A 10,636-nucleotide genomic window follows, 5' to 3' on the forward strand; every position below is an offset into this window, starting at 1 on the left:
GAATAACCTGAAACTTACTCTTCATTATTAACCTAAACTTCTAAAATTCCAGACGACGAAGATTCAGAAATAGAATTCGCTGAATCAGTACTGACACCATCAGCCGAATCATACTACGAGGAATGCAGCATCCAGTACCCCGGCTTCTGCCCCTACCAGAACTCCTCGGACGACGAGACCATGGACTTCGACTACCCCACCACCAAGAACAGCAGGATGAAGAAGAAAACATTCAAACACGTGATGTTTTACATCGGCATTGACGGAACAGACAGCGCGGATATGTTAAGAGAGCATATTTGTTTAGACGACGCTGTGCCCTTGCTAACAGCCATCGATTTTCCCAAACAGAAAATGGTCACCATGAAGTATGGTGACGAGATCACCACCGACTCAGTTCAGAATTTTGTTGATGCGTATCTCAGCGGTAATGCGGATTTCAAACCGTTGAAACCTTATAGTGATAGGTGTTAGAACAGTCAGTAGTCTTTCGTAGAATAGATATAGAGTTCAAGTTTCTTGTTTTCTCTCATCTACCTTCTCGCTTCGGTTTTATATATCCGTTTTAACCGCAAAATCAATATACCGTCTATTTTATATTCGCTCTCTCCATCATCAAATACAATTTTGATCTAACGGTAGTTAATTGAGCTTGTGTAGGCTATGAACCGTGATATTTTTGGTTCCATTTCTTATAGGCCAAAAAAATGCAAAGAAAAGCTATTCAATTAAAAAAATCGTTAATTGTCCGTAAGTAATCCTTATGGCGTGGTATTAGTTTGACTTTCATGGGTATTCCCGCTGTCCCAGTTTATTTCCGTCAGGCTAATTGCGACAACGTTACTAGCCTCTGCATATCTTGTAGGACATAGCTACAGGTCACACATGTTATTTTATGCCATCATGAGCAGCCAGAAACGTAGAAAGTATTTCCTCTGAATATTAATATTAACTCATATTTGACATGAATTACAGCAAAATAATATACAAAAAAGTAAATAACGATGAATAAATAAATACACACTGTATCTAATCGTGCATGCCCTGTGAAACATCAGCTGTTACACGTTCAATGAACCGACAAACTATCGATTCGCCAAACTTTTCTGTTATTATATAGGTGTTTCATATACTAAACTTCTCAGATTATAAATTCGATACAATAAAGACGTTTAATGCAGATGTGTTAATTTTGTATTTTACCACCATTTTAATTATATTCCGCCATTTTAAATTTTATCCCGCCATTTTTAATTACCATAAAATATGAGTAATTTTTATTTGCAATTTTTAATAGAAATTGACGATAATTATTCTAAAACTCCACGTCTACATTTTCAATGCAAAAAGGGTAGCGTGTTGTGCAGGTAAAATTTAAAGCTAGAAAAAACTAATACAGCATTGCGTCACCCTTGGGAAATTTACCCGCCAACGTAGTCGTTAACGGTAGCTAACTGCAAGATTTTTTATATTTACCGAAGTTTTACGTAAACTTTTCTAGAATATTTAATATAGCATCGGTATGTTGCAATTTTGTTAATACCTAATGCAATAACTACCTGCATTTATCTTTTCTCGTATATCAATTTGGGATACGTCATAATGATGATAATAATTAATGAATTAGCAAAATACAAAGTAAAATTTTTTGTTGTTTTTTTTTCTACTGTCAAAATTAAAATATTGTTATTAATTATTGCGGCAATTTTGTAATAAAGAACAAAAATATAAAATTTTGAAGTTAGTAACATTAAAAAAATTTACTTACTTCATGCAGTTTTTATGTGCATTTTCTTCGACGAAAAAATATTTTAGAAAAACATTTAAATTAATTTATTCAACTAGTATTCTTGTAAAATTATTTTTTACCTAAATTATAATTAGCGTAGTGTTTTAGTAGAATTAGCATTTGTACTAATTTGTAACTATTGGAGCTGTGTACTTTCGGCCATTATTTTGTAAAAAAAAAAGTGTAGTTAAATAAGTTGTGATTTCTTGCACTTATTTTTATAAAGTTTGATGTCACAAATTAGTAATAAAACTATGCGTGAACCGTGTTTCCGTATTATTTCTCCTGTATTTTTTTTTATAATTTGCTATTTAAAACCTAGGTACCCAGGAATGTACTTGTTGTAAGATGCAAATCCCCAATGTATAGGGATAACATATATTATGTATTACTAGATGTTGCTCGTGGCTTTGCTCGCGTGTAAAGCCTTTCCTCCTACCAAAGTCCTAAATCAAGCGATCCCAAGGACCGTCAATAAGACGTCAGCGCCATCTGTTTAAAAAATCAGATCAAACATTTCAATATTTGCCACAGAAGCAAATTACACGCAATAAAAATAAGCCAATTATGTCAATCTAGGAGAAGTCCTAGATAGGATAGACCAAGGTCTATCCGAGTGAACAATACCCTCCCCTCCCTAAGTTCTTTAACTGATCCTGGATTTACTTAACAAACATCCAAAACTTACACAATTTTATAAGTAAAAAAGATAGATACGAAATTTTAAGATAACGACGATATAAGTGAAATAAATATATTAGAACCCGTATTCCCACCAATTCATAGGATCATTATAGCATACCCAAAACAGAGCAACTGGGCTTTTTATTCAACGCCCCAACCCGACATACTCCCTACACAACGTCCAAATGATAGGCGCGGAAACGAATCCACGACCTCACATTTCTCGGTCTGCGACTCACTCTGCCACGAAACCATGAAAATAAAAAAAAAAACATCAACTATTTGATTACAACTAATGAAAATAGTTGTTGAGTCATTTTACCAAGACACCCTGGAATTATTATGCAACTACTTCGTAAATAGCTAAACACCGATGTTAAGCCCGTATCAAAGAAAGCGTTACTATCAAACAATACATATTTGAATTAAAAAATCTATCCTGATGATGTCATGAATGCTACTGCTATTGCTCATGCTTTACCTGATTGGCCGAATTATTTACGATGGTATCCCTAAAAAGGACGTTTCTTACTCACTTTTTATTTGAAAAATGAAACATGTTAAAAATAAAAATACAGAAAAATAAGTATTCAAAATAGAAAATGAAAAAATAAATAATAAATACCTTCCCTTTATACATATTTCTTACTAAAAATAAATATGTATAAAGCTCACATTTAAAACTTAATAATATTTATGTCTCTTTCTCGATTACGTGGCAAATAACAGGAAAGAAAGAAATAATGAAAGTATCATGTTATATGGTAACACTGGCAAATGTATCTATACTCCGAGTCGAAACGTAAACGCAACTTGTAAAAAAGATAGAATTGACGCTAATATAACGAAGCCGCCATTATTGTAAAATAAAATTTTCAAAATACATTTCACGTGCTCAACTGGTTATTATTTGTTATAAATAGACGTTATAGTCACATATTTGTACAGAATGGCAGACAACGATGATCTCCTCGACTACGAAGATGAAGAGCAAGCAGATCAACAGACAGCCGATGGGGCGACAGAAGCGGCGCCAAAGAAAGAGGTTAAGGGCTCTTACGTATCAATACACAGTTCTGGCTTCAGAGATTTCCTACTAAAACCAGAAATATTACGAGCAATTGTCGATTGCGGTTTTGAGCACCCTTCAGAAGTACAGCATGAATGTATACCACAAGCAGTATTGGGTATGGACATCCTGTGCCAAGCCAAGTCTGGTATGGGTAAGACGGCGGTGTTTGTGTTGGCGACGCTACAGCAGCTAGAACCTTCGGAGAACCATGTCTACGTGCTCGTCATGTGCCACACAAGAGAGCTGGCTTTTCAAATCAGCAAGGAATACGAAAGATTCTCCAAATACATGTCAGGAGTGAAAGTGTCGGTGTTTTTCGGCGGAATGCCCATACAGAAAGACGAGGAGGTCCTCAAGACGGCGTGCCCACACATCGTGGTTGGTACACCGGGCAGAATTCTGGCGTTAGTCAACAGTAAGAAGCTTAACCTGAAGCATTTAAAGCACTTCATACTGGACGAGTGCGACAAGATGCTGGAGTCGCTGGACATGCGGCGTGACGTGCAGGAGATATTTAGGAACACGCCACACGGCAAGCAGGTGATGATGTTCTCCGCCACGCTCAGCAAGGAGATCAGACCCGTCTGCAAAAAGTTCATGCAGGACCCCATGGAGGTTTACGTTGACGACGAGGCCAAGCTGACGCTGCATGGCTTGCAGCAACATTATGTGAAGCTCAAAGAAAATGAGAAAAACAAGAAGCTGTTTGAACTTCTCGATGTGCTGGAGTTTAACCAAGTAGTAATATTTGTTAAGTCTGTACAACGCTGCATAGCTTTAGCACAACTATTGACTGACCAGAACTTCCCTGCAATAGGAATACATAGATCTATGACTCAGGATGAACGTCTGTCTCGCTACCAGCAGTTCAAGGACTTCCAGAAGAGGATATTGGTGGCTACAAACTTGTTTGGCCGAGGCATGGACATTGAGCGAGTGAACATCGTTTTCAACTATGACATGCCTGAGGATTCTGACACTTACCTGCATCGCGTCGCCCGTGCCGGTCGCTTTGGTACTAAAGGTCTGGCCATAACAATGGTGTCAGACGAAAATGACGCCAAAATCCTGAACGAGGTCCAAGACCGTTTTGATGTTAACATCACGGAGCTCCCCGAAGAGATTGAATTATCTACATACATTGAAGGCCGATAGATTTAAGTTCTAACGCACCAATATGGTCAAATAGGTTATTTTTCACTTTTTGTAACAATACCAGTTTTGTCTTGTGGATTGATGTTTAGTTAAATCGAGCAAGTTATGTCCAAAACCTAACTCTAGGATAAAACCAATGACTGTCTTAAAATAAAGGCATTGTGATAACAAATATGTTTTATTTTTTATCTATTTACAAAATGGACAATAATTATCCTGATTTTATTGATTTCATAATTTGCTAAGCATTATAATCTCCCAAATAATATCTCAATTCAATGAGGTAAATGCTTTAACATACTTTTTTCTGCCTATGACCTTCCACTGCTGACTATAGGCCTAAAGATATCCAGACCAACCTGTTAGAAGCAGCCTTTATCCAGCAGGTTCCTATTGATTTTTGTTGATGCAGAACAAGCTATATTTGATTATTTCTATGGTATAGGTATATAGTTGTATTATCTTTAAAATACCAAACAAACTTGTCCATAATTCTTACCATTTTTAGGTAAAGTCTATCAAGAAGTCCATATAAATTTTAATTGTTGATGACTACAGATAAATTGTATGTATAGTAATTGAATTGAACACCATAGAAATATTACACATAAAATGACTAACCCACGTATTTAGGTTTTTGCCAATAATTACATTTTAAATATTAACGGTTATTATAGGTAATTATAACAAGTACCTATATTTATTTATTATCAGCCAATCCCTTGGTTTCTCCTGCATTCTTATTTATCTAATTTTACTACATACATACTACTCGTATAAATGAAAAAAAATATATCAAATAAATTTTCACATTATCAGCAAATTCTAATGAAATACTTCTTTATATTTAACGGATATTACATTATCTCTCATTGGCAGTTATTAATATCTTGCATAGTGACTGTATACTTAAAAGAAAACATTGTAACGAGATATCTTTAAGTCTCAAAAATTGCTTTGTTCATGTAAGTGCCGTTGTATTCTATATTGCATTTTAAATTCCACACGGAATTTTTATTACAGACATTCATATAAAAGCGAAATGAAACTATAAATCATTTAACAAGAACGTAACAATGCATCATTAAAACTTGCTACTTTAAATAATTATTATATTGTTTAGAAACAAGTATCCATATATTTGTTGTTTATGATTAATCCCGCTGATTCCCATCTATTTACATAATTGCGGTCCCCCCGGTCAACGGCTTTAAATTTCAGATATATAACGCCAGTCTATGCCGCAAAATAAAATCATTTCGTAAAAATACAAATCCCATTACGGAGTTGTAAAATAACAAGTAATCTATGTGTTAATCAAGGTCGTTGTCTAATTCTTACGACCGGCTTCCTGCCTGACTTCAACCCGTTCTGTAAGATCCAAACCCAAAATCATTACGCTGGGAATCGAACCGATACCTACGCCTTGAAACCTGTAATACGTTGTCAGCAATGATACTTATTTAATTGCCTACTAGAAATCAGTATGAGGACAATTTTAAGCAAATGCAGACAATTTTTTTTCTCGGACTACCCATTTATATAACCACCATAAAGGATGCATTTCTATAATCAAGTTTACAGGTGGTAGGTCTTTCTGATGCGAGGGACCGTCTGGATAGGTACCATCACAATGTCTATTTCTACCATCAAGCAGCTACATGCATGCACTGTTGTGTTCCGGTTTGAAGGATATTGTAGCCAACATAACTACTGGACTTTAGACTTATCATCTTGCTCCTCAGTATGGTAAGTGCAGTGGAGTGTCATGAATTAAGTACTTTGTAATACAAAATTCTGTATGGTCTTGCTACTGTTTATGGGCGCTTGTAACAGTTAACATTAAGCGAGCGGCATGCTCGTCTCGTCAATTACTTATTTACCATAAAAGAAAAATAGGTAGGACCGTAAATGGGATTTGGGGAAAAGTGGGGCAGGAAGTATTAAACCAATTTGCTGTGGTCATTGAGAACAATTATTACTCGGCAAAATAAATGTAACACAAAATCCAATAAGCATAATCGAATATTTAAATTATTTTGGGGTCGCAAAGTTGTCTGTTGTTATTTACATATTATACCTACCTACAATAAATATTTTTGCATAAAACTTATTTGCATACAGTCCGGTCTGTTTAGATAATTATTAAATATGTAAATATTTTACTGGAAAAACAAGTCAAATATGCGCTGGTTTAACCACCTTCTACAGACTACATTTTCCTACATGGTTACATGTAAATTCTTGTAATATCTAATATGAACTTTGGTAAAATAAAAAATCCGTTACGCTACGTGCTGCCGAAATATCTAAAGGGGACATCCGTATTTGGTACCCTATCATACAATAGTGAACCAGACTATACATAAATCACAAAATTCTTATCCGAAACGAAATGAATTAGTAAAAAGTATTTTTAAGGTTCCATACCAACATAAGTTGTGCTAAGAGAACTCTATTTCCAAAATACCTACTTATGTGGCGGATTAAAAAAATGATAAGGGATCTATATTGTTTCTTAACTATGTAGTGAATTTCTAAAGTTACTTATAAGTAAGTAAAAAACAAGTTTTGCCATACGGAACCTACGATGCGCGTTCGGGCATGGGTGGTTTTTTTAACCAAGTTAGCTATTGAGATGTCAGACTACATTATCGCAAACCTTGAAAGCAACAAAAACTAGAATGTATTTCATATAGGTGATAACCTTACAGGGTAGGTACAACAGTAATTAGATAAGAACTCCTATTAAATAACTAATATAGAGGGGTTAATTTTACTTAAGGTGGTAGCTCAAGGTCCATTTTCATACATTTTGTTTCTGGGTAACTAAACAAGTATTGGCAAGTAAAGAATTTAAATTCACGTCTAGTTAGTGATTAATTCTCGCAGTTGAAGAAAAATGTAAAAATAATTAATAATCATGGATATTTCTGCCTTTAAAATTTCGTCATATTAAATTTTAAAGGCCGAAATATCCATGATTATTAATTATTTTACGTTTTCTTCAACTGCGAGAACTAATCACTAACTAGACGTGAATTTAAATTCTTTACTTGCCAATACTTGTTTAGTTACCCAGATTAAAGCCGAAACAAAATGTATGAAAATGGACCTTGAGGTATCGCCTTAAATTGATTTTAAAACAATGCTGTCTCAAATTCGATAACTCAAACAAAACACACATTCAGCTCTTAATACAAACTACAATGACTTCATTATTACAAACATTTCGCGTGTTGTTACATTAGCTGTTCTGCGCGGAAGTTACACAATTTTAGCAATCTGTAATAATGCCAGTTCATTGGAGGTAAAAATATTTATGAATTAATTAAAACTTTGATTCCTTATAAGTTAGGTATAATTGAAAATGCTGACAAAGGTTTTGAACAATTTATTACAATAGGAGAGTTTATAAATATAGGATGTAATATACATGCTTATTAAGATGTCCATATGATAATTATTACAAATTTATCAATAAAAAAATTGATATGTGAAATTGAACTTTTCTATAAATACAATAAAATTAAAAATATGTTATCTATTTGTATTTCTCACAGCCATCACCAAATTATAGGTAACCCATTCTGACAAATAACACTTATTTACTTATATGAGAAACAATTTTAAAACACTACAATAAAAAGATATAAAACTGGAATAAAAGATATTTGTTTTTATTAACCCTATTTCAAATCCCACTTATTGATACCTACTTTCTGGTGTTTTTATCATTAAGTAATTAATGGATCATATTGTGATACCACAACTTCACAATAATGCATACTTATCTTTGAACTGTGTCTGTTTAAATGTCTTACAACAATAGATAATTTAAAATAAACTATGAATATCAGAAACTGAGTAAATACTATATAAGAGTAATTATTGATAAAAACCAGTACTTATAAGAGATTTTTTTTTGTTCCCACTGGGAAATATTTTAAACCAAAAAAACATGGTAACTACATCAAGTTTCGTTTTAAATTTATGATAACTAATGCACCAAATTGCTTTTGAACTTGTTCACCTAACATAGATTTTGGCACCTAGTTTCCACCTTTATCCTTATGACTTACATGTTTCGGATTATAAAATGTCTTTTCATGTGTAAATCTGGTGATCAGATCTAGTGCCCATTTAGGCTGGTCTCCAGGCACCATGTGGCCCGCATTCCTAACCATAATCTCCACTAGTTTCCCCCCCTGCTTTACATACCCTGCCACTTCATCGTCCACCTTCCAGATGTACCGTTTTGCAGATCTGTACTCCTCTGCTCCAGTGAAATTGAGGTGCCTTAGATAGTTCAGGGTTAATGGATAGGCAACAATGATGTCCAACTGACCACTGTAGACCACAATGTAATAATGATCCAATAACTCGGATACCAATGGAGCCACAGACTTCATAACATCTTGTTTTAAGTGTGTTTCAACTATAGAGCCATTGTGGAAAGGCAAGTCTCCAACATGTATGCCTTTTCGAACGAACTCTTCTGCAGCATCGGCCCAAAAGTCTTCAAACGATGTGTAGTCTTTAGTGTGGAGAAATTGAAGTAGAAATCAAAGCCAGTCATGTTTGAAAACAAACTCTTGCCTTCAATTTTGTCTCCATTTAAAAGTAAATCAAAAGTGTCAAATGCCTGCTCCCATTTTTGTTGTTTGATGTACTCAATAGTTTGGTTTTCGTACTTCTGGAAGACTTTAGCTTGATTCCAATCTATGAGGCCGAGCTGGTACAAATATTTACCGTAGACTAGCTGATGTTCCGGATCACTCAAACCGTTTCCAATAGCAATGCCTTTCATGTTAATTTTCACACTTGCTGATGGATTCTTTTTGTGAATGGTGTAAGCGAGAGCTGGTACATACTTCCCTCCGTAAGATTCTCCAGTGACAAAGAACTTATTTGATCTCAATTCCGGAACAGTTGGAAGAACTGAGTCAAAGTTGAGTACAATTGTTCGCCTACTTGCGCCTCGTTGGTACAATAACCTTTGGGGTCTTTGGTAAAACTGAACCCTGTGCCAACCGGATTGTCAATGAAAATTAAATGATGACTCAAAGCCCAGTTATACTTCCTCCTTTCAAGTTTGTTGTTCCGCACCCTTAGAGGTCCATTTTCGGTGAACAATCCGTAGAGGGACGAAGCGCCCGGTCCTCCCTGAAGCCACAGGATTACTGGCGAGTCTTTGTTGTTAGGAACCATTGCAGGGAAGTACCAAAAGAACTGATTGGAATCATAGGTCTTGTTTACGGTGAAAAATCCAGCATAACTCTTGATCCTGAGACTCTCGTAAAGGGGACTCGAGCGAGGCGCCTACCTTCGGTAATGTTACCACTCTCCACATAAGGCGTGAGGAACAGAGGCTCCCCGGCGTCTCCTCCATCACGTTCACCAAGATTCAGCTTTGGGTATCGGTGCAGAAGACACTGCACCGAAAATACTTGCGCAATAAATAATAAAAACAGCAGCTTCATGTCACCGCTCGCACCGGCTGTGACCCGCAGAATGACTATAAAATACTTTTTAAAATAATAACAGTAACCTCTTTATCGGCCGCGTGAATAATAATAACCGGTATTGTTTTACCAACTTATATCTGTTTTATTCTGCAGATTTGGTTACGGGCGATGCTCGCCTCGATTTACATAACTTGTTAAAATTACGAATATTATTCATTTTGAACTGTTGGGTAACATATTTCTATAAGAATGTATACTAAAGTGTATAATCTTTAATTATTTTTTATTTTATTATCGTTTTAATAAGTTTGTTCTTAAAATGGAACGTTCATATCAAAATTGCACAGTGCGAGTCGAAAATGAAATGTCAAGCACAATAACTTATCACTAATCACATCGAATTCAGAACGTCAAAATTAGAAACACCCAGTTCTATTTGTTGTTGTTTTTATATTGATACGCTTGTTA

General features: G+C 35.1%; 1 protein-coding gene and 1 pseudogene across 1 annotated transcript; one reads left to right on the forward strand and one right to left on the reverse strand.

The window, feature by feature from the left end:
* Positions 1-3,274: 3,274 nt before the first annotated feature.
* On the forward strand, positions 3,275-4,872 carry LOC119191545 (ATP-dependent RNA helicase WM6). The gene has a single exon (XM_037445434.1). The coding sequence runs from the start codon at positions 3,423-3,425 to the stop codon at positions 4,698-4,700; it is 1,278 nt and encodes a 425-aa protein (XP_037301331.1). The 5' UTR covers positions 3,275-3,422; the 3' UTR covers positions 4,701-4,872.
* A 3,207-nt stretch (positions 4,873-8,079) lies between these two features.
* LOC119191547 lies at positions 8,080-10,237 on the reverse strand (annotated as a pseudogene).
* Positions 10,238-10,636: the final 399 nt, after the last annotated feature.

The sequence above is a fragment of the Manduca sexta genome, unplaced genomic scaffold (assembly GCF_014839805.1).
Source record: "Manduca sexta isolate Smith_Timp_Sample1 unplaced genomic scaffold, JHU_Msex_v1.0 HiC_scaffold_1634, whole genome shotgun sequence".
In the NCBI taxonomy this organism is placed as follows: domain Eukaryota; kingdom Metazoa; phylum Arthropoda; class Insecta; order Lepidoptera; family Sphingidae; genus Manduca; species Manduca sexta.